General features: G+C 43.8%; 2 protein-coding genes across 3 annotated transcripts in view; one reads left to right on the forward strand and one right to left on the reverse strand.

The window, feature by feature from the left end:
- Window positions 1-11,346, reverse strand: part of LOC134098031 (MAP/microtubule affinity-regulating kinase 3-like) — a 76,078-nt gene extending 64,732 nt beyond the window's left edge. The window contains 3 exon segments of the mRNA XM_062550979.1: window positions 3,587-3,640; window positions 4,561-4,752; window positions 10,673-11,346. Coding sequence (XP_062406963.1) covers window positions 3,587-3,640; window positions 4,561-4,752; window positions 10,673-10,723 — 297 coding nt within the window. The 5' untranslated portion in view covers window positions 10,724-11,346.
- A 4,197-nt stretch (window positions 11,347-15,543) lies between these two features.
- Window positions 15,544-25,000, forward strand: part of LOC134098032 (chloride intracellular channel protein 5-like) — a 15,442-nt gene continuing 5,985 nt past the window's right edge. Inside the window, exon 1 of one of the 2 annotated variants that reach the window (XM_062550980.1) lies at window positions 15,544-16,265. In XM_062550980.1, the coding sequence (XP_062406964.1) occupies window positions 15,630-16,265 (636 nt within the window). In that variant the 5' untranslated portion in view covers window positions 15,544-15,629. Of the gene's footprint in view, window positions 16,266-20,857; window positions 21,230-25,000 lie in introns of those variants that run through there. The other variant, XM_062550981.1, reaches the window with a different exon arrangement.

The following is a 25,000-nucleotide window of genomic DNA, read 5'->3' on the forward strand; positions in this document are numbered from 1 at the left end:
GTGAAGTCCAGAAGATGAGCAAAAAAAAACTCTTAATGGACTGCTAAGTGTTAGATTTAGGTCTGACTAAATGAGGTGGCTGCCACTAGGAGAAGAGGCTGTTTATCGCTAGGTGAGTTCCATCTGTTTTATTTGACCTGAAGGGAATGTAACAGAGGAGTACTAGCCTGAACTATTACGATCAACGGGCAAAATTAAAACAGTTTCTTATCAGTGTACGCTGAGAAACACTGAGATAGCCAAATAGATATGTCCTGCAGGAAATCTGACATTCATTAAGGTTATAATAATCTGCTTTTGTTTGTAGGTCTATTGAACATGTTAATAGACAAGCAGCTTCAACCAGCGGGCGAAACAACGTTGAGATGAATTCAATACAGTTCAAAAACCACCATAAACTACTCCCTCCAAACTGACCATACAGTTAATCGACATATCTTTCACTGTTTCAACGTAAACACACTACAACAACCATAAAGGGGTGGATTATTGCTGGATCCATTGTGTAAGACTACATCTGCGAGTTTTGCTAGGTGTACTAAAAGAGCTGGCAACTGGCATATACCCAGAGACACAGGCTTTTTTTTTAGAGGAGGAGGAAGGGGTTTCAAGGTCCCCCAAGATGCCCCAATAACGCCCACGGACAACTCCACAGTTATGCAACGGCAAAAAAACCAATGGCAGCATCTGTCTTACGCAACCTAGAAGGCATTGCTTATTTTTTATCGCTTCCTCGGGACTACCTGAGAGGGCCAGTGAACCCGAGCGATTCCGAGCGGAGGGGGTCAACGCACCTCAATAGCTTACGATCCTTGAACGACAGAAGAAAAAAAAAATCCATTACGAAAGTCTTATACAGAGCAAAGACTCCGTGTGTGTGTGTGAGTCTCCGCACGATGAGAAAGGTCCTGGAGTCATATATAGTACCTGTCGATGTGACAAAACAGGCTAGACCTCATTACAGAAGAGGAGACGAGATAATCCAAGTCAAAGTGGAATAAGTGCGTTATTGTCGAACACTGCAAGGAGGACAAAAAAGAAAGGATAAAAAGAAAAAAGCCGCAAAGCCGCACTGATCTATGCTTCTGGGCTGTGTGTGAGCTTTTGAGTGCTGTCTCAGAGCGGCTAAGAATAGTGTGGAGAATCTGAAAGTGCCCTCTTCTCCGACTTGCCATCTTTTTATTTATTCTAACGCATGTCTTTGCGATGATACACGCTTTGACAGCTTTTCTATTTCAAACACCGGCCGAAGAATTGACATTCTGCACTATATCCATGATGTGTCAAAATAAATCTAATTTAGTATAGAGTGCAGGCATTTTCACTGATACTTGAATATGCTGTTTACAAATAAATAATTATTGCGGTTTTCAGAAGACTGATGAAAAATTACAAAGTCAGGTGTGAACAATGTCCTTTTTCTTGCATAGAAGGAAACACCATTCCCTTTTGGAGCAACCCATAATTTGCAAATAGTCAATACAGCTACACTGACGAACATAAATCTCTATAAAAAATGTCCATTGTAAAGAGGGTAATCTTCCTTGGCTGCGTCATACATTATGGAATAGGCCTTCGTTGAACTCTGGGTGTTCAAAAGGTCCTCGTCTGATGGCTCGGGCACTTTGGGCACAGCGGGGGCTAATCACCGGCCGTTCCCCATCAGCGGAGGCGGGCTAAACGTCGCCCACGCCAGCGCCGGGGCCTCCGTGACGAATGCCGCGGCCATTCAAAGTCCATTAGGGACCGCCAGAGCACTCCGGGAGCACAGCCGATCCATATAATGCCCCAGCTCTCTCCAGGAGGACTGTACGTGCTGGACTGGGACAGGGGAATAGGGATGGGGGGGGGGGGTATTTGTGTGGATGGGGTGGGGGTCTGCTTAGAGAGAGAGAGAGAGAGAGAGAGAGAGAGAGAGAGAGAGAGAGAGAGAGAGAGAAAGTGAGAGAGAGAAAGAGTGAGAGAGTGTGAGAGGGAGAGACAGAGAGAGAGAGCAAGAGCGAAAGAGAGAGAGAAAGAATGAGAGAGAGAAAGATTGAGAGTGACTGAGTGACTGAGTGACAGAGAGAGAGAGAGAGAGAGAGAGAGAGAGAGAGAGAGAGAGAGAGATGCTAGCGAGCGGTCAGTCCTTCTCGGCTCATCCCAGTCTGGTCTAGCGTAGCCTCTAGCCTCTAGCCTCTAGCCTCTAGCCTCTAGCCTGTAGCCTCTAGCCTCTAGCCTGTAGCCTGTAGCCTCTAGCCTCTAGCCTCTAGCCTCTAGCCTCTAGCCTCTAGCCTCTAGCCTCTAGCCTGTAGCCTGTAGCCGGCCCCGTCCTCCTCTCCTACCACGAAAAACCGTGTGCTGAGCCGTGGGCCTGTCGATTGGCCGGCAAATGGAAAACAAACTAAATCAATGGCCTGGAAAAACAAGTGCCACCTAATTACAGGGACGGACGGACGGGATCGAGAGGGGAGGAGCCCGGGAGGGGAGGAGCCCGGGAGGGGAGGAGAGGAGAGGAGAGGAGAGGAGAGAGGCGGAGAGAAGCGGAGAGAAGAGAAGAGGAGAGGAGAGGAGGGAGGACAGGGTGTAGGGGAGCGACACTGTCGCCCTCTCCTCAGCCTCAACGTGACAACACAATCCATACCCACCACAGCAGAGGGGAGGGGAGGGGAGGGGTGGGGAGGGGAGGGGTGGGGAGGGGAGGGAGGCTAGTCAGCAGAGCAGGCTCTCTGTGCTGGGCTGAATGTTCTGTGCACCGGAGCGAGGGACGACAGGGCCATATGGACTGGACTGGACAGGGGCTAAACACGAGTCATCAGTGATGTCCTTCACAAAACACATCCCAACAGCCCAGCTAACGCATAATACCCCATACACTTCAAACTGCACACAAAACACACAGGCGCGCACACTCATATACACACACACACACACACACACACACACACAGTGATGCCCTGTTCTCAAAGCACCTCTCAACAGCCCATCTTATTCCGTGCACTTCAAACCACACAAACACACACACACAGTGATGCCCTTCCCAAAACACATCCAAACAGCCCAGCTAACACATAATGCCAGATACACTTCGAACCACACACGCCCTTCTCAAAACACATCCCCAAACAGCCCTGCTAACACATAATCCCCCACCCCCGCCATACACACACAAACACCTTTCCAAAAACTCATTCCACCAGCTCAGTTAACACATAATGTCCCATAAACTTCAAAGCGCAAACACACCCAAGCCCATCAGACCCTAACCCCCCCCCCCCCCCTTCTCCAAGAAGACGGACAAATGCATGGCAGCTCCTGCTCTCCCAGGCCCTTGGGCAGCAGGCTCATCTCTACTCTCCGCGGCCCGGCGGGGTTATTCTTAGCAGCACTGAGTTAGCCACGACCCAAGCACCGGGGTTAATCCGCCCGTCGCTCGTCCCATGACCTCGCCCACGCAATCCACTCCAACATCCCAGCATGCACTGGGGGGGTGGGGGCTCACAAGAAGAAAAAAAAAAAACACAAACATGCTCGGCTGTGGCCGTTTGCTAGCCGTCCCACGTGGAGAGCCATGATGCCTTGTGAGGGAGGGAGCGACCGTGCTTACCTTCTGAAGACTGGTAGGATTCAGCTGAGTCTTGTCGATAATTTTGATGGCCACCTGGAAGACAACAAAATGGGGGAGGGGGAGGGGCAGGGGCAGAGGGAGGACAGACTTAGTCCAAGCCAGTGATCAGTGTTCTTATCAGCCTAGCAGCACACCTGCTTTTCTAGAAGGTAATGGGCTGATCTACGCGTGTTGGCAAACATTGGCCTCCGTAGTTCTACTGCTGCTGAGTGCAGGTTTGTCCTTAGGACTTTCTGTGCTAAATTGGGAACAATAACAGACGTGTGTGTGTGTGTGTATACATGTGGCAATGAGGTGTCGGAGTGTCTGAACTCCGCTTGACCACGAGTTATCGGTCAAAAGCCGAAAGCTCAGCAAACGCATGTTATGAACAATATAGACTTCTGCAATTATGCTTCCTGAAAACATACACGACAGCTCGCACGCCAGTCTGAGCTTTTGCCAAAGGCCGACAACGTCACACGCTGAGAACACCGAAAATCATGTGATGCAGCGGCTTCAGATTCAGATCATGCCAAACGTGTGTTGTTGTTGTCCTCGGGCAAATGCTGAAAGCCAAACTTGTCAGAGACCTACATTGATGAATGGAAACCTTTTTCTATAGAGGACTCGTCCTGCAAAAGAGCTGCAATTCAGAGGAGTCAGACTGATCTAGAGATATTAGGGGCCCCTATCATCACTCATAACCTGGAGCGCACACTTGTGATTCTTTTTTGCCTTGGATTGGTACAAAAACATTGTTTATGCAGATAAAGGTCAAGTGAGGGCAAGAGACCAGAGACACACTCACACACTCACACACTCACACACTCACACACTCACACACTCACACACTCACACACTCACACACACACACACACACACACACACACACACACACACACACACACACACACACACACACACACTCACACACTCACACACCTGAGTGGCCAGTATACACACACTCTTACCTCTCTCCCTGTCAGGATGTGTCGGGCGAGCTTGACCTTGGCGAAGTTACCCTTGCCGATGGTCTTGAGCAGCCGGTAGTTGCCGACGTGCGGCTGCTCGTCGGCACAGGAGGCGATGGAGTTCCTGCAGCGGGCGCCCGAGCGTCCTGCCCGCGTGGGCACCTCACTGCGCCCATCACCATGGGAGGTGTGCTGAGAGGAGGGAGAGGAGGAGGGAGAGAGAGAGGGAGAGAGAGAGAGTGTTACATGAATTCATTTAGCTTTGTAGCATTTAGCTTTCAGCTTTTAGTTTACAGACACTTTTATCCACAGCGATTTATGAGGTGAAGTGAGAAGATTCAAGTTCCAGACACAATAACAACTGAAAAGAACGTAGAGTAATCACACTACACAATGTTTGCGTGTTTTGCCGTTTTGAGGCACTTGACTGAAATATCACACAGATACGGGGCAACTAACATAAACAGCGAAAGAGAGAGAGAGAGGGAAAGAGAGAGAGGGAGAGAGAGAAACAAGACGAGGAAGAGGAAGGGAGTTGTCTGAGACTCTTGTAAACACGTTGATGACACACGCTGGGGGAAAGAAACAGGTCTGAAATACTGTTAATCGTGTGTAAATTATCATTATCCGTTTCTATCATCGATTACCATCCTATTACACATGGATTGTAGTTTAAACATCTATTCACTGAACAGTATATTTGCGACAGGATTTTCATTCCTCCCCAATTCAAGACATTCAAGACAAGACAGCACATTTTAAAAATTACATTTGAGCTCTGCATCATATCATAAAAGTGGGGATATAATAACCTTTTTATCTAAAAAAAAATAAGAATAACAGAAGAAAAAAAATACTGTTTATGGGGAGCAGAGATGCCAGATGCTGTCTTATCTGGGGCAGTTTGTGAATTCACGTGGTGGAGGCTGCAGCGCTTGTTCTTTTGATCAACAGAAACGCTTCCCTCATGAGAGGGGACTTGTGGCCGGACGTGGTCACACACGTGACCACCCCCAGCGTAGGCAGCGGCGTTCTAAACGCTCGGCTACCTGATCATCTGTCTCGGACTGACGTGACACATTTGTTTTTGGCTATTTTAAAACAAAACTAGTTTTTGTTTTGTACCTTAAAATAATGTTCCCAAAATCATTTCAGCGGTTCATCAACTCGTAACTCGGGTGAGCGGTACTTCATTCACTTTGCGGCCCTCTATCGGCTATAACCGCACTCTGTAAGTTTACCAGATCGGGTAGCGGTTCTGTAGTACGATGGAATGAGACATAATAACTACAAATTTGACTTGCTTCAATGTCGCAATACAACAATACCAAGTCATGCAACATACAGTAGTAGTACTCTACCTTGTCTGTGGACATTGTTATTTGCTGGATAAATAAATAGTGTCCGTGCCGCAGAGCAAAAATGCTTTAGTGTTGCTTTAATGCAAAACCCAAGATCAAGGTCACAAAAAAAAAAGACTAGTGATACAGATTCACTAAAACGCTGAACACAACCTTACTATTTTCTCTATAAGTCGAGATCTATCCTACGTTGAGGTGCAGACAACAATTTTCATTTTTCAGTACTGCCTAGCAGTAAAACGAGGTATAGTCGATATACTTTGGCACCGAGTTCAATATTTCACATAGAAGCAGGCTAGCCGAGCTCAGGATACTTTGACATGAAGCAGAGACTGACTGTGTGGCTGCTGGATGACTGCACTGCTTTTTGAACTGCTGCCACGCCATCAATACCTCTCCCTGCTGTGACAAGATGTGTTGTGACACGATGTGAAAAACAGATAAGGCCTGAGGTTGATGGATCATTCAGAGCAAAATGCACTCATTCTATGGCAGGTCTATGACAATCTGCTATGGCAATCTGCTCGGTACAAAAAGAAGAAAAGTTTGCCTGGAACGGTTTCTTGAATGAGGGATTGGAGATACAACTAAAATACCTATAAAAAAAAGTCTGGAGTGCCTATGCACTGTGTGTCTGGTGTAAGTTGAGGGAAATGCACAGCTGCAACAAGGGCATGCAGGAAAGGAGACCGGCAATGCTACAAGTAGAAACTATCTAGAGAGCAGAATCTGCCAGTATTGAGAAGGCTAGGGAGTGAGTGAGAGAGAGAGAGTGAGAGAGTGAGAGAGAGAGAGAGAGAGAGAGAGAGAGAGAGAGAGAGAAAGAGATAGAATACAAAAAACAAGCATGATGTACCAGACTGCGATCAAGCTTTCAAGTGCCATAAGGTCTGACAATTTGGGTGCATTCTATCACAAGCTAATGCGGCCAAGAGCTTGATCTGATTTGACAGGGATGATTTGGGCCAGGGCATTGATTAGGGTTGAGCACATTTCGCTCTCTCACAGACTGTGACGACTTTAGAAACACAGTGGACTGGCCAATGGAAGCTAAAATCGATGGGAGCGCTGTGGAACACCACTGCTCAACCAGCTGTGAGGCTGTCAATGAAGGCCACATTACATAGGCTACGGGCCAAGTATCAGAAGTGTAAAAAGACTGCTGCGTTGCGTGGGCAATAGATCAGACAAAGTGTCTGCTGCACAACTTGACATTCTGGCTTGACATGTAGGCTATCTACTTGGAGCCAACGTAACCTATGACTACACACAATCTATAAATTATGTGTCTTTCCCTGAAAGCCTCGGCAACAGACAGAAATGCACAGTGATACAAAAAGCACTCGCTTCTGAACAAACAGGTTACCCCCAAGGGCACAGTACAGTACATTCTATTAAGATACATTCTTGGAAATAACTTTGAGAGGGGGAAAAACAAATGAAAGGGAAAGCCTAAAACAGGAAACAGGGCTTGTTTACTTAGATTAGATTATCCTTATTAGCCTGCACATTATCCGCCATCAGGCTAAATCCCATGGGACCTGACAGGACAACTGTGACTGACCGCTGAGGAGGACTCTCCTGTTTAAAGGGCCAATGTTTCAGAAGGACGCTCTGGACGATAGAGAATGTCTGGAGAGTGCCTGATAGACAGGCAATTCGGGACAGCAGGGGGGGAATGAATGTGTCTGTCCAGACACAGAATTACAAGTTTATATTTCCTATCAATCCAAACCGGACACAAATTAAATGGAATTGCATTAGACTGAGTGGCCTGGATTACATCAAACAACTGCTGGAATCAATGGGAATGATTTGCACATTTGATTAGCACCAACCAAAATGAAGCCTTTTACTGATGGTCCACACTGACCTTACTTTTATTGTTTATAGCCAGTAAAAATAAATGTATGAATTACTTTGAAACAAAAAATAATAACACTAATAATTTCCTTGAAGAGAGGCAGCTCTGGCTAACTTGGCATCAACATTTACCCTGAAAAAAATGCTGATGGGCCTGATTGAGAAAAAAGAAATCCACATATAGTCCTGTTACATATTAAGAACAAAGAGGTGGTAATTACATTATAAACAAGCCTACTCCATAGAAGCCGCTCTTTCTATTCAATAGGTTCACACAAAGACCAGAGAGAACAACAACTGGTGCCAAAGACGCCACTCCTGCTGAGACCTTGAATTTAGACCAGAGTAGTCTCACTGGCAGAGAGAGAGAGAGAGAGAGAGAGAGAGAGAGAGAGAAAGTGTGAGAGAGAGAGAGAGAGAGAGAGAGAGAGAGAGAGAGAGAGAGAGAGAGAGAGAGAAGCATCTGAACTTCGAGCAAGAAGTGAAAGGCAGTGGGAAAAGGGACAGCCTCAAGGTACGGAAAAGGGAGGGCTGAGAAATCAAGGGCACAGAATAGGACTCAGCATGTCTTCTCCAAGCCAGTGTGTCTGCTCTGTGACTAGTGAGGGTGTGTGTTTTCTCTGTCTGACTGTCTGTCTGTCTTTCTGCCTGTCTTCAGAGGAAAGACTCATGACGGGACAGTACCACCTGTCCAAATAATCACACTCTTTTCAGGTATAATCAGTGACCTTTCAGGTCCCTTACCAAGCCAGGGTAAAGCAAGACTCTCACTATTCAAGATACGCAGCAACCGCATGCACAATTCCCCAAAGTCTGCATGGCAGAAGTGAACAATAGACACTTACATGTACAGTTCAGATTAGTCAATCACTTGGGAACAAAATTAATGGACTCATCTTCTAGCACTAACATGGGCATCTGGACGGATCGATGACAGTAAATATGAGAAGGCTGTAGGCTACGCAATATAGAGTTGACGTTTTTTTTGTTTTTTTTTTCAGTGCAATTTGCATAAAGTGCAATTACATATAAATTAAGCCTGCCCATGAAAGTGACCCAAATTAGGATCTGAAGCACAGTTTTTCTGGGTTGCCTTTCTGCGAGACTGTCCTCGTTTTGTTCGCAATTTGAAAAGTATTTCATCCCTTACACTTTAGGCTAGATAACCCAAAGAAGCAAGCACCTCTTACCTGGATATCAAATAGTTGTGTGCTATCAAAAGTTTATGCTTTCTTAGAACAGGCAGACAAAGTGGTTCTCTTGGAGCCTTCTCATGCTCGCAGCAAAACAACGACATTAACAGGAGACCCATTTTCCAAAAGGGGCGTCTGAAAAGCTTCACCTCCATAATGAGCCAAATTTGTCTTTCCACATACAATTAAGCTAGTCATCATCATTACGTCCAACCTCTAAGTCAAATTACATGACTGCGGCTTTGTTGTGAAGAGAATAACCAAACACATGCCCAAGAGACAGAAAGTTACAAAATGTTATTGTTCCACTGGCAATCATAAAACTTTTAACACTGAACCCAATGCAAACAGGTAGACACCTTTAACAAGCAACAACATTTAAGTCAACTTACAATAGTAATGCGATGCCTCTTTACTGAGTGGGACCCCTTCATCCTTGCATTGGCAATCTGAATGGCATTGAAACAGACCGCTCGCCCGTATTTGTGCTGACAGCCACTCATTGATCCGTCGGTCAGATCAGCGATGCTCAGGGGAGCGTGAAACCATTTCGGTCACCTGCCTTTCGGCTTGAACTAACTACGAGGGAATGGTGGCCCGGCTCTCTCTTTTTCTCTCTCTCTTTCGCTCTCTCTAGCTGTAGCTCTGCGAAACTGGGTTGCTTCTGGGCACACTCAATGACGCTGGTGAGGGATCATCATCTCTGCACACGCATGCCCAAGGTGAAACTGCGCAATCGCCAACAGGTAAGCTGGCGCTCCACATGCCCCTAGCACACACACGCCTGAATACTGGAGGGTGGCACCTTTACACGGAGGGCATATGTGGAGACTGGCCGTGGTATCTCAGTAGCCAGGGTAGCAGTTGGATTTTACACACAAGGAAATGAGAAACATTGACTAAGATGTGTCCTTGCCTCCTGAGTAGCCAGCCACAGAGAATTTCTAGAACCTGAATAACGCTGCGACGTTGGTCACGAGATGCTACCACACAGGTTTTGCATTTGTCAGGCATACGACAGTGGCGTTAAGCTTCGCGTGACCCATATTAATTAAAGGCCATCATTTCCAAGTGGCTCCAATGGTTTCTCTTTAAAATGTTTGTCTTACATACAAATCTTATTGAAAGCGTGAGTCATTGCCTTGTGCTCAAACATCTTCAGGTGTTTGTTTTGACGCAAACTTGACAGACGTCTAACCTATTCCATCTAGCTACAAGTAATTTACGATACATTTAAAAGTTGCATGTTATTAACCCTAGTACTGTGGGCCCTACTAAGTGACACAACATATTAATGTTTTCTGTTGGTGAAATAGAAAGTATAGGCAGAGCCCGAGGCTATGTTCAAAGTTGTTAAATTTCACTGACCATGAGATCAATACAGACAGCACAACTTCCGATATGCGTCATCACACCACAGTTGGTTAGACTAAAGCCTAATGTTAATGTGAACTAACGGTAGATGGTTTGGTGCAATTTAATGTTATTTGCTACTTCTTATTTCTGGCGATTAATTGTGGCCAGTGTTGAAAGGTCAATAGTTAGATGGCTAAATGCTGATGGTCAGTCTGCAAGTGACATTTTCCCTCAGAGTAGCTAGCTTAGCACACAGGAAAACATGAGTCAAAGAGAGGACAAACTATGGGCAAGGCAAATAAACCATGATCATAACACATAGATTAAGTTCATACTTACATTTTCAGTGTCACGCTCATTGACGGTAGGTAGTGGTGTTCTCGTTGACATTTTACTGTCGGAATAGCCAAAGTGGTTCTGAGTCACGATTTGGTTTTGCAGCACCTTACTTGAATGGTTGGAAAGCGACACTCCAATTGTTGATGGTCATGGATTCGATCAACACCAATGGCAAGACAGTCAAGTTTCTGACCAAATCCGAGGTCGGAAAGTACCCCGAGTCCAGATTAATGAAATAAATTCAAGAACCGCATTACTACACAGTAGCTTGGTATGCTACAGTCCACGCGTAAAACAATTGGCAAAAGGCAACTCTTCACATAAAGTTGACCGATCAAATGGCATAACCTCTTTTTAGCAAGTGGTCTGCTCAGTTTAAACAAAAATGTCCGTAATGTAAATGTAGATAACTCAACAGCAACACTTAATAGGCCCCCATAAACTGCACACAACGTTCAGACAAGGAAAAGGGGAGGGGAGGGGGGAGTTCACGTAAACCGGTCTCAGAATTTGCTACCAATTTTTGCTGTTCAACTTCCTGTAAAAAAATCCAAGTCACGAAGTTCCAGCTGAAACGTTCCTCTTGGTTTTCGGCTGAATTTAAAACCAAAGTTAGACTACAATCCTCCCATCTCGAAAGTGGATATAGCGGTGCTAGTCTGCTGGATCCAAGATGGCTGCCCACTTGCAGAAGAGTGCCAAGCCAAACCCTGTAGAGCCAGAGGAAGTGAGGAAAGAGACGGCTTTAAAGCTCATTGGCGCTGTAGTAAGAGAAGCGCTGTTTGTTGTTGCTAGGGTGATTACTGAGTAGAAAAAAAAGTCTACCTGCTCTACAAGCCGTCAGATACTGTACTTATGTACATCGATCATGAACGTCACTCCTCTTCGCCCCAGTTGCCTAGTGTGGCAGAAAATAGCTTAATTAAGAGTGGGCAATCCTTAACACATTATTTCCCAAAACTATCAGGGTTTAGGGGGCTTCAAAACATCTGTGTATTTAGGCTATGAAACCAGTCTTTATTGCATGAGTTTGCAAAAACGGACATGCAAATGTAATTTCTTGCTTTTTATTTTATTATTTTTTATTTTTTTTATGAATGGGCCATTCCCAGCCCAGGGGTCAGGTCAGGTTCTTAGGCCTAGACATCTCAGGGCAAGACATAAGATGTGCCACTATTAATAGGCTATGTATTTACCAAGATAAAACCACTCCCTGCTAAACTTCCCATAGGAAGTCAGCCATTGCCTATAGTCTTGGGAATGTCGACCAATGCGAAGTTCAATCACATGTCAGGCTGATCTCACCCCTTCCACAAAGCTGTCATTGTATGGAAGGCCTACAGAGCAGCTATAGCAAACAGCCACTCCCTGCACTGTTCCGATCAACTCATCCATATGTCTACCAGCAGATAAGGCAGATCACATAGGCCTAGGTTACTACCTACGCATATGCCTTTAATATTTGTTTTGCTTGTTTATTCGTTTGTTTGTTTAACTTTAGGCTACTCTAATCACTTAGGCCTACTGCCATGTGGGAAAACTAATTAGGCCTAGAAAAAACATATATTTTATATTTTCATAGGCCTAACATTTTCTGCAACTGAGAGAAAAACACACAATTACTTTTCAATTGACTAATTATGTCCTGGGAATATTGTTGACCCCTGAAGTGATTTTTTTTTTTTTTAAATCCATTCACATGTTTACTGCCACACACTACTACAGAAACAATCTTTTCTAGCCCAAGTTACTTTCAAGCAGAGGTTGCCACCATGTGGTAAAAAAGGGTATTGGGAGAGACAGTGCTTTATTAGGCTACGTGCTACAGGTCCGTGTAAAGGCAACATAAACATTCAAAGTCCTCTTTTTGTACCACTTTAGCCTAAGAAACCAAAGCATTTCAGCATTGTTTAACTTTGCCCTTTTATTTAAGAATATGGAATACAGACAATGTAAATAATAAATGATTGGCTTGAAAAAAATATATATGACAAACTATATGCCTATTGTAGATAATAACAATAGCTCAACGCTATACTAATAACATTAGCCTATTATTATTATTATTATTATTATTATTATTATTATTATGTCATCATTCTATTTATACACCACACATAGCACAAATACACACAATAAATTGCTTTTAATCACATCCGATACCAAATGGAATTCATAAAATACAAATAACAGTAATATCATACAACTGATCCAGCAATGTGCACCCATATGGGTTTTAATAGCATTTTTCCATGTGTGTCACTCAAGAAGGATATACTGTAGGAGTGGGACAAGTCTGTTGCTAAACAGAGAAAGGAGACTTCTTCACCACCATTGAAGATCTTAACTTACCATATCTTAACACAATTATGTCATAGACATTCTTGGCTGTACATGTATTCAGGTCTGCATGCAGGTCAAGAGTATTGCTTTTGCTATTGTTCAGAGGTTTGCATATGAGTTGGCTTGAACCAGTAATGTGCTGTCTGACTGAGATATTGTGGACCTGTCAGAACCTTGAAAGAAGGCAGCTATAATGGTGAATTTCAGGAGAGATTGATTTAACAAAAGTTCTCTTGCTTGCTGTTCTCTGGGCTGTGGGGAATACCCTAATTCTCAAAAATGCACTCAGACACCTATTTACCCACAAATTGTACAACATGAGAGAGACATTATATCGCCTCATAATATAGTCTAATTGCAATGGATTTCAATATCCATTGAATTTTGTTATTATGCTCCCTGTCTACACTATCGTGAATCGAGGGCTGAGAACCAAAGGGCCGTAAGTGACATTTCACCAACTTTACAGGAGAAACAAATCTACGTAACTGCTTCTATATGTTCACAGTTAAAGACCTTTGGTTTTTGTTCAATAACTAGGCCTATATATTTATAAATATTTTACATCTATAATTTTGTCAGCTAAGAGAGCTCATCAAGAGCTTTCAGGTGATATAACTCAATTTTGACCAAAATGTCACTTACGCCCCTTTGGTTCTCAGCCCTCGCTATGTTGACATCAGATAAACATCTCCCGATGAGCACACAGGATTCAAAGCTGTGTATTAGTCTATTATTATGTAGCATGTATTATTCCATGGGAAACCACCATGAACATAGATAAAGATAAACAAATCCCAATAGACATACGGGCCAAGGAAACCAGAATTTTCACACATTCCATATGACAGTAACTTATTGCTATCGCGACAACTTAGCTGTGACATGGGCTTGAAGTCATCAGGTCAGAAAAAAAAATCCATCACCAATGAAAGAACGGAGTAGACCTTCACACACAACATCAGATAAGGTGCACAATTTCACATTCAGAGGCACGAGGAGCGTGAGATTGTTTGTACACTGGTAGGCTAAGACTTACCCTTGGAGTGTAATTGACCATGCTGATTACAGAATGGTCTAAATCAGCAAATGATTAACCTGTGAATAGGATATCAGAGATGCAGCGATTAGATTGTTGGTAGACTGAGAGCAAGCCAGATTATACATTAGAATAATGGAGAGTGTGAGCTTTCTAATAATTCACTTAAGTTTAGTAATGTCACTCAACAAACATTATGGGATTTGCAGCTAAGATTATCTACAAAATGTTGCACTGTCTGTCACATAGCTTGAATTATCATTCCTGATTTGGAGGATTGGATAAAAGGATGTACATATAGACCCACTTGATGAAGAGCAGGGTTCAGCCTGGTAGAGAATCACCTATCAAACTTCTTTTTAAAAAAATACATACAGCCATCACTTGATCTGTCATTGAATGACATATTGAAACAGCATATTACACAGTATTCTCTAAAGGGCTATTTCTAAAGCTTGAGGGACCAAACAATGGAATTGAGAAGCCATTGGCTTTAATAAACCAAATTAATAGGCTGTACATCTGTAACACTGATTGTTCGACTTCATGTTCAACAATGAAAATAAATAATTGTTAAATAAATTGCGTTTGTAGAACGCAGGCCATGAGTTACCTATCCCTTTGTAGTCTTAGGTAGTCTTGTTTTACAAAATGTCTTACAAAACCTCTCCTTTGTTTGAATGTTTAACTTTTGTTTATCTACTAAATACAAATAACAGCCTATTATGTCTGTTACAAGAAAATGTAAAATCCTTTGTTCATGACTTCTCATGCCAGCGGGAAGCACTGAAGCCTTTCAGTACAGGCTCTGTTCGAAATGGAAGGCACCGGCTTGCTGCCTCCCTGCCTAAATAGAGAGACGTCCCATGACATTAGGCGACATTATCAGCAATTTGATTACAAAGCTAACAGTAATGAGATTAACTATAGTTTACATAAGCATATTTAGTGTTTGTTAAATGACTGAGCACTTTCATCTAATTTACTCTGGACAGAATGTCATGTCCAAGCAAGAGATAGGCCTACAATTTCATAGGTTTCTGTAGGCTATTGATTGCCCTTTGATCAACTTTGTTATGTGATCATGGCAAGTTAAAGTGTCTTTTTAAGACTAGACCTTGAAGAGAGAGAGAGAGAGAGAGAGAGGGAGAGAGAGAGAGAGAGAGAGAGACTATAAAGGTAGTTGCTGACTGTTTGAGACTGGAAATACTGTCATGACTGTGGCAGCAATATTGTTGACTCAGTGTCAAATAGGCCTACTTTAGTTTGCAAATTAGTGCAAACTAATGTTGTAATTTGTTGTAATAAGATACCATCAATAGTATCTTTCTTAAATGTGTTTCTAATGCAAACATCATTTGTCATCTCCTCCCATTCGTTGTCAGTGGATGTTTCACACTCTGAAGCGAGGGACTAGCCCACAGACCAAAGTCCAGTTAATATGTTATCGTTGGAGCCTGCCCATGCGCTCATCTCCCCCGGCAACAGGTGCACGAGAGCACTCGAGAAGGCGTCAGCCCTAGACATTGGGACTTGGAAGAGGACGCACGGGCCCTTGAATTACACCGACAGAACATGGACAAGGACGGAGAAAATGTTTATGAGCTGGTGAAAGAAGAAAACGCGTATGAAAAAGTCGAAAACGCTTATGAAAAACCTGACACCCCAACAGAACCAAAATACGAGAACCAAAGTGCGATTTATGAGAATGCAGCTGAAGTTAAAGAAGCGATTTATAGTGAGGTTGAAGTTCATGCTCCAGAGGCAGCCGAGCGTTCATCACCAGCTTACATGAACACACGTGAGAGTCCCGAAGAACCGCAAAGCACCAAAGGAGATGGCAGCAGCAGCAGCAGCAGCAGCTCGTCGAGCGAAGATGAGGAGGAGAAAACCGAGGCCCAACCGGAGGCCCAACCGGAGGTCCAACCGGAGGTATCCCTAAGTTCCCTATCCCTGGAAGTTAATGGAGAGGCAGAAACCTCACGACGCTCTTCCACATCTTCCTCCTCCTCCTCCTCCTCCTCCAAGTCTGGTGGAGACCAACCGCTTCAAGAGGTAGAAGATGCCATGTGTATGGCCTACACGCGAGACGATTCATCTCCTGAACCAGAGGAAATTGTCGACTACAGCCTAAAAACAGTAGAGAGTTCAGCTGTCGAGGAGACCAAAGTTGCTGATCCAAACGCGCCAGAGATTGCGCTTTTTGTGAAGGTATGCTAAGCAAAAATGGAAGGAAATCACCTCTTTCACAGTTTTATCCCTGAGGTTTACGTTGATGCAGAAATACGGTGAGTTTGAAGGTCGCTGAGGTGTGGCAGCAGTTATGGCGTGACTCTTTGACCCTGCGGCCTTTGCGTTTATCTGGTTTAGCCTGCGTAATCATGGAGAATTTCTAAACATAATGAACGGTTTCTGTTTCATAGGCTGTAGACAAATAGGTGTGTTGAAGTCCTGTTACCCTGTAATCAGATTTCAGTTATAACTGTAGTCTGTCGAATGAGTTCGTTTTTTTGTGTGTGATTATGAGTAGCCTATTACAGCTCAGTTACAGTTCTATCATTGTAAGTAGTCTATTAGAACACAAGAAAAAACATAAGCAATGAATCACACGCTTACTTTGTAGCATACTTGGTGGTAGGCTATCAGCTGAGGCAGAGCTAGTGTGTCCAGAATTCCCTGTGTAGTCCTGTGAAATAGTAGTCTAAAACAATTAACTCCATACACTGTAGGCCTGTTAACATGTAGGCCTGACATAACAGTTAACAGACTAATTGGACATTTTAGAACACAAATGTGACTACTGAAGTTATTGGGTCAAGTTGTTGAGTTTGGGAGCTGAGTAAGGAAGGACATTTTGGCAGCTACAGTAGCAGTCCGTCTAACATCTGAATTCAGTTTGGAATTCCCTTTGCTAGGTGCCCCTTGCTAATCCTGTCAGGAATCTCTTCCCTCCTTTGATTTGGAGACGACAATGGCATACATGTTCTAGGTGACCCCTTGTGTCATGCTGTGATCTAATCATTAACTCCATTCACTGTACAGTCATGGAAACACGGCTGAACTCCAGTCCAGAGTAAATTGAACTGGGTGGGTGCCATTCTTTGCTCTGCGATAGGGGCGGACTGGAGTGTGACCGAAGGGTCACTTTGCTGATTGAACGACTGTGATTATGACTGAGATTGGTGAATGGGCGTGTTGCCCTCTGAGGAAAAGCCTTGACAATAGCTGGTGAGAGTGAATGGATGGCAGAGCTGTAAATGGAGATCACTAGGGATCTGTAGAGAATTGTATTTAATAATGCCACTTGCAGCACAATTAACTCATTAAGAAATTCGACAAATTTTAGTAAATATATTGGGATAACATGTTTGTTGAGATATTGTAGGCTATGTTAGGATTTTCGGTAATAGGCCAATAGGCAGGCTTAACTTTGTGTGAATTTATTTAATATAAGCAGTTCTTAAAACACAGATAGGATGATTTGAATAATTGGAAATGTCATTAATTGATCAGGAAAAAGGTCATTAATTGATATTTCCATATAGGACGTGCTGGACGGAAATGTGGATGTGTTTCACATTTCTCACTTTTCGCTTTCATTTCACCTCCATCATCACAGTCCGTACAGATACCTGCATAGCTGACGGGCGTCTCCCGATACCTTTGGAAAGGGGTGGAGGCAATGACTATACATTTGGCCACTATATGGCCAGTAAACCAAGAGTTATGCACATGAATCATCTAGTTCACTGCCAAAGTACAACCAGTATTTCACTTTGTATAATAATACAAATACAAGTGCAGTATAGCCTAGCATCATAAAAACCCTGTGTGGCAGATATATGTATGTGTAAAACTGTATTTAGTTGTAGTAAAGCTTTATTTGGTATGACAGAGGTAAGCACCCTACAGCTATTGTACTGGGACTGGATAGTGGATGTCTTTCTCTGCTCTCTGATACACATGGGTGTACAGTTATTAAGCTCATTTCACAACCAAGCACAATGTTTGCCTCATAAATCAACCATTGAAAAAGTGAAAAAGTGTTGAAAAAAAAAGTTGTTTGCTATCTTAGGTACAGTATGTCAAAATGTATATTGGGTGATCAGACAGGACATCACTTTTAAAGATATGGCATGTATGGCTTGTCTTCAGTGTGAATTTGAATATCGAATGCCGGTAGTGTGGCACACCATTTCCAGTGTACTGCAGGTGCTGTTTTAGAGTTAATAAATAACACAGACCATACCAAGAATGTTCACAAGCAGAATTGAAGTAGTCTGCATAGTTTTCATGACGTCTCTTTAGAGTTGGAACACAATAACTCACCACCCCTGTAAAATAACAGGCAGCTTATTCATGGATGGCTCAAAGGCCACTCCTGATCCATTTTAAAACATACTTCACGTTAATGATTTGATGCCATGGCCAAGGGTGGATCAGTGTGCCTGTGGAATGATTACCACCCATAATAAAATTAGGAGAGGTTTCCCATTCAGTTGAGTGAGTGAGCAGCACACGCCACTAGAGGAAGCTGTTCTGTCACTGGTGTGCGTTGGTGTGTGTGTCACATCCAGGCGGTGTATTTAAAGGCAGAGTGACCGTGAGACTTTTGCTATGATTGCTATGGATAATCACTTATGGAATGTTATGGAAAACAAGGCATTGTTTAAGGCATAAACAATTAATAAATTAAATAAACGTATTTCAGATTTTACACCCCTATGACAAAGTCACACTGTTAATTTGGGTAACATTTGCTACATAGACAGCATCTGGTTGTCTTTGACCTAAAAAAAAAAGCCCCATTAAACCTCTGCATGCTCATTGCTCCATATTGGTAGGTTCTAAAAGTGAACCATCTGAAAAGCAACTTCCGCTTCACAACCAAAGCCAAACTCATGAATCTTTGATGAGGGAATCTTGTCCTGGGTTTCGGGAGGCCGATCGGATATAACCCAGGGTTCGCCTGCCAGCCACGCTTCTGTGAGCTATGGCCTAGCTGTGCGATTGGGTGGGTGGCCATTAAAAATTCATGGGGCTCATTCCATCACATCGGGTTTCTGGGACAGGAACACGGCACACTGCAACTGGCAGGATGTAGGGGTGGTGAGCAGGGGTGCTAAGCCATGCAGGGAGAATGTCACACGGAAACAGGTGCTCAGTTTGCCACCTCAGACTTGTCAGCTGACAACAGGTACTGGACAAGATAATATACATAATGTGTGCAGTTGCAGTGTGTGTGTGTGTGTGTGTGTGTGTGTGTGTGTGTGTGTGTGTGTGTGTGTGTGTGTGTGTGTGTGTGTGTGTGTGTGTGTGTGTGTGTGTGTGTGTGTGTGTGTGTGTGTGTGTGTGTGTGTGTGTGTGTGTGTGTGTGTGTGTGTGAAGCAAGGGAATAGTTCATTCCAAAGTGGAATAATCATTAACAATCCCTCTACAACTCCAATCAAAGTTTATATTCAAATGTGAAATATTAGAATCCAGGGTCATGCAGCTAACTTAATTAGCATTAATTCGCTGCTGAAACGGTTAATAATTTGTCTCTGCTGAGCAGACCAGCTGAAGCTCTCCATAGTTCTATTCGGGCCTGCTTTAATAGGTCAGTGTCGTTATTTTCCCCTGTGGATTTGGCCATCGGTACATAGCTATCCTGTTGTGTGTGTGACGACGGGTCTCTCGTGCCAACTGTCACCTCCACCAGTTCTCTTTGTCAGGCCAGTGAACCCATGGAAGATTCCGGAAGCTTTGAGCACAGGGAGGGAGCACTGTCTGTAATAGTTCACTCACAATTTTGGGTCAGTTTCAAATGCAAAGGGCATGACTTTACTATTCAGTCAGACGGTCAGTGACACTGAACAAAACAAATCAAAGTTGGGAGTGCTCACTCAGTGCTCCAAAAATATTTGAATAGCTGAAATCTATTTAAGCCATTGGAGTCTTTTTGGTAGAATTGTCATTCATATACATTGAATGAGTTTGGGAGACCTCCCTTTGTTTCAGCACAACAACATTGTTTCTGTCAGGATAGCAAACCAAACTCTCTTTAACTGTCCCAAAAGGGATATTGAGCGAGTACTCTCTTTTTTTTACTTTCAATTTTCAATTTCAATTTCAATTTAATGTTGCTTATAGAGCGCCAATACATTACACATGTCTCAAGGCGCTTTACAGAGTGTTAGACATTCAAAGAGAGCCCATGAGTAACAGGGGCAAGGAAAAACTCCCTAGAATTGGAGATACATATAGGAAGAAACCTCAGACAGACCCACGACTCAAGTGAAATTTTCAACTTCAAAGTCATTCCCTTTGCATAAAGTCTACATATTTTTGTTTACAAGTGCATATTTCATACCATCCAGTTGCACAGTTAACTAGTTGCGCAATAGTGTAACTGTTTTGTTTGGTTTAAAGGCCATTGCCTCCCTCCAGTTTACTTTTAGCCTTCTAAAAATAAATCACCTTCATGGTCATGATCTGGTTTTAGTCTTTGCTTTAGATGCTGGGCATATTGAGCTGTCACTCAAATTGTGCCCAATTGTGTGCTACCACCGCTCCATTCACACTTCGTGCCAGTTCTAATTTCAGAGATTAGTGTGTGTGTGTGTGTGTGTGTGTGTGTGTGTGTGTGTGTGTGTGTGTGTGTGTTAGTAGCTTACCACCAACATTTTTAATTGTAAAACCTCTGCTCTTTATGTGTGAGTCTGTCTGTGTGTGTATGAGGGGTAAGCTCCTCCCCCTGGCAAAGCCTGACACCTATCCCCTCTCTCCCCATCACACACACGCACATGCACACACACACACACACACACACACGCACACACACCCCTATCAGCGGGAACCAGATCCTTCTCTCCCTCTCATCCGGGGCTGCCTCAAACGTCCACATACCTGACCCGCTGCCGCCTAAAAACGATCAAACCCACAGCCTGGGGGGCGAAGCTGGTCACAGAAAAAAAGGGCTCAAAGTGCTTTTTAAGGCCTGTAAGGACGTGCTGACCTGGTTGGTCCTCCACAGCCCATTCAAACGAGGATGTAGACGAGAGGGACTGTTGATGTAGCACCCATGGACTTTTCCTAGTGATTCTAGCCAGCAGAGGAGGTCAAAGGAGTACATAATGACTGAACCAGCTCCCACCAACGGTGGGGGCGCCCCAGATATTGAGTTATTTGTGAAGGTAAGATCATGAACCAGGTGTAGCATGCAACAAATTGTTTGAAAAAAAAAAAAGATGACATTATGGTGCTGCTGAAACCCAATGATTCAACAGCCACTACTTTTACTACTGTTACTACCACTGCTATTACAGTTGCCAATCATATTTCGTAGTACTATTGAAACATAACCATTTGAGAATACAGACTTGTTTTTTAATGGGCTGTGTGCTGTCTGTGTGCTTTGCCAGCAGTTTGCGACGCAGCTTTTTATTGTTGATACGGAAAGCCCGTGTAACACAATAGATGTGCTAGGGTTACCGCTGGCCGTCTGACCTGGCTTGTCACAGGATGTTGTGAGAGAGATATATCGGCCGCACGCAAGTGAACAGTGCCACCCCGCATCCAAGTTGAACAAACTATGGTGTGTGTGTGTGTGTGTGTGTAGGTAGGTGTGTGAGTGTGTGTGTGAATGTGAATGCAGGTGACGGTCGTTTTGTAGCAAGTCAGGCAGGCTGGATGGATGAAGTTGCTGTCAGTGCAGGTCCTGGAGGTTGTTTGTGTGTTGGGCTGGAGTTGAGTTGAGTGACACAAAGGGGAAAAGCCTTGCCGATGATTACAGAGGGTGCTGACACTTTTGGAAAATATCCTACACACACACACACACACACACACACACACATTGTGTCACATGCAGTCTCTCTCATGCATTCACACACACACATGCACACAAATAAACAAATGTACTTATTCATACATATAAAGAAGCTCTCTCTCTCTTTCACACACACACACACACACCTATTGACAGTGGTTCTACTGCTCCCCCACTAATTAACGGAGCTAATTAAGCTGAAATTTCTTCTGGTGGCCAGAGGGTGTAATGTCTGCTGAGCAGTCAGGCAAGTCATCAAGTTATCATGGAGCTCAAACAAGGCAGAACTCAAGATCCCATAGGGTTATTAAAAGTGAACTATACGCATATATTCTATACGCAACTATTTTTTTTTTAAGCTTAACTTGCCTTAAAGGTGAACTATGCAAGTTTTTTTTTAGCTTAATTTGCCTTAACTGATCAGCTTCAGAGTCATTGGAATGGTTATTTTACTTATTTTGGGTTGAATGATGGCTGTTTCGCTTCCCCCTAGCGCCTGTGAGCGGAAAAAACATGCTTGCAAGTTTGTGCCACCGGGTCAGTGGCACTGACAAACAGAGCGTTTCGCAGCCTCGCAATCATACTCATGAAAAGGCAGACTTACCGATTGAGTCGTGTTGTAAAATATAGATGGCATATTTTTATATACTGTACAAGGGGAAGCTCAGCAGAGAAACCTGCAAGCATAACGAGAAAACAGCAAAGAAATCGCCAAACCTGCATAGTTCCTCGTGTCCCAGCAGGGCCTTCAGTCTGGCCACAGTGATGATGTTCTATCACTACAGAGTCAGTGGCATCAAGCACGCTTATCCTCATACTTTATATTATGTTATACTGCCGTACTGATAGCTTATGGTAGACATACTGCCTTGTGACACAATGGAAAAAATGTGTCCTCAATGGCATTTGGATCTGGATCCTGAAAGCAAGTGGTGACACAAGCGAATCATGTGAGAATTCTTTGTTATTTCAGACATTTCATTGCCACCTTGACATTCTATTTCCAGCATGTTTCACCTATTATGTACAGCTCTGGATAAAACTGGAGACAACATTTTTCTGATGTCATCCTATGGTTGCTGAGTGACATTTGAATGAGTTGATGTGCGTATTCTCTTAATTTTGAGTATGACCGTCAACACATTCAGGTTAAGGATACACTACACCTGGGCTATGTTAAATGGTAGCTTTTGGCTTGTTAGCTGTTGTTGTGGCATATTAGCAGTACAGTTATCTCCAATACTGCTGATTCACTGCTTGGGAAAATCTGGGCCAATGCTGATATTAATGTTTATTGGTCAGATAACTCATTCCATTACCTTTAGCCTCATTTGTTGTAAATTAAACCTCTCAGTGTTTTCAAGAAAATAACAGACACTTTCAAGTTTTTCAGCCCTTCATTCAGCACTATGTGCGACTGTCCCAGTCACTTACAACGTTTACTGTAGCTAGTGCAGATTTGATGCCACATAACAGATAAACATCAGTCACTGTTATTTGTAAATGTCATTAGGGGCAGCCGTGGTGTACTGGTTAGCGCATCGGGCTTGTAACCGGAGGGTTGCCGGTTCGATCCCCGACCAGTCCACCACGGCTGAAGTGCCCTTGAGCAAGGCACCTAACCCCTCACTGCTCCCCGAGCGCCGCTGGTTGGGCAGGCAGCTCACTGCTCTGGGTTGTGTGATTCACCTCACTGTGTGTTCACTGTGTGCTGTGTGTTCACTAATTCGGTTAAATTGGGTTAAATGCAGAGAACTGAATTTCCCTCACGGGATCAAAAAAGTATATATTCTATTCTATTCTTCTATTGTATTATTCACTGATAGCTGACATCAGTCACAGAGTTACATTGGCCAACCCCAATGTTAGACCAACGTATTGGTGTGTCCCCTATCATCACACTGGATGAGCTCCAGCTTTTGCTGCATATCCAAAACGAACAGCTGCTCTGATCAGCAGCTGTGGTCCAGCGGCGTGGGGTTGGCATTGTTGTGCTTTCTAGATCCTGACACATTATTATCTGAAGCACTGTGTTGGATTGAGGACAGAAAAAGAGGCATTGTAGCAAAAATGGTAAATAGGAGTTGTGTGAAATAGTCTCTCTCTCTCTGTGTGTGTGTGTGTGTGAGTGTGTGTGAGTGTGTGTGTGTTGTTAAATAGCCTCTGTCTCTGTGTATGTGTGTGTGTGTGTGTGAGGGAGAGAGAGAAAGGGAGGCATTAACAAAACATTAAATAGGAGTGTGTGTGTGTGTGTGCAGGTACGTATATTTAACAGCAGTATGGTGATGCTCTGGATGGCACATCTGACCTATGTCTGTATCCATATTGGGGCAAGGGAACACAGATCACTCTATATACAGTATATTTGGGTTTTTTTGCCATTTTTTCTGCCCAAAATGTCACCAGTGTTGCAGTGCCATAGGGCTTGACCCAGCAGCAGCTCTGCCATCATGGGAGCCGGTGAAGCGGGTAATAGAGGAGACATGAATAATTCACACGGTCACAAGTATAGAAGGACCCCCGCGCTAAGCTCCCTAAAGGTGCCTGTCCTCGTGCTACTGTCACTCTGACATCTGATACTGATCCCACAGACACAGCAGCTTTTGCACTGTTAGGCCTGAACTATTGGAATGGATTGGTCTGCACACTGGGTAGGCTCCAAAAATACACTTTATTTACTAAAAAAAGGCAACGTTTCGATCCGCAGTGGGATCTTCTTCAGGGGCGTTGCCTTTTTATAGTAAATAAAGTGTATTTTTGGAGCTTATCCATTGTGCGGACCAATCCATTCCGTTATCTATACTTTTGTCCGGTACCTGGATTATTTCTGTGGATGTGCGCACCCCAACCAAAGGCCTGAACTATTGCCATACAGACACACTTGGGGGCTTTAGCATGGTCACAGCTCGCTGTACTCGCTGCTCAGGCTGGGATGTACAGTACACAGGCCTACACACAACATTGTTAGCTTGGACTCAGAAGTGGCTATGTGTATGTCTGTGCCTCTCTACTTGGTACCATATCATGTACCGTCTCTGTAAACGTTACGCTGTAAGATTATGAGGTTGTGGCAGTTTTAGGTTTGCGTTGTGGGTTTGCAGCTTTGGCGACCTCCAACCCTTCTGGTGTCGCCAGAGAG

Source organism: Sardina pilchardus, chromosome 12 (assembly GCF_963854185.1).
Source record: "Sardina pilchardus chromosome 12, fSarPil1.1, whole genome shotgun sequence".
In the NCBI taxonomy this organism is placed as follows: domain Eukaryota; kingdom Metazoa; phylum Chordata; class Actinopteri; order Clupeiformes; family Clupeidae; genus Sardina; species Sardina pilchardus.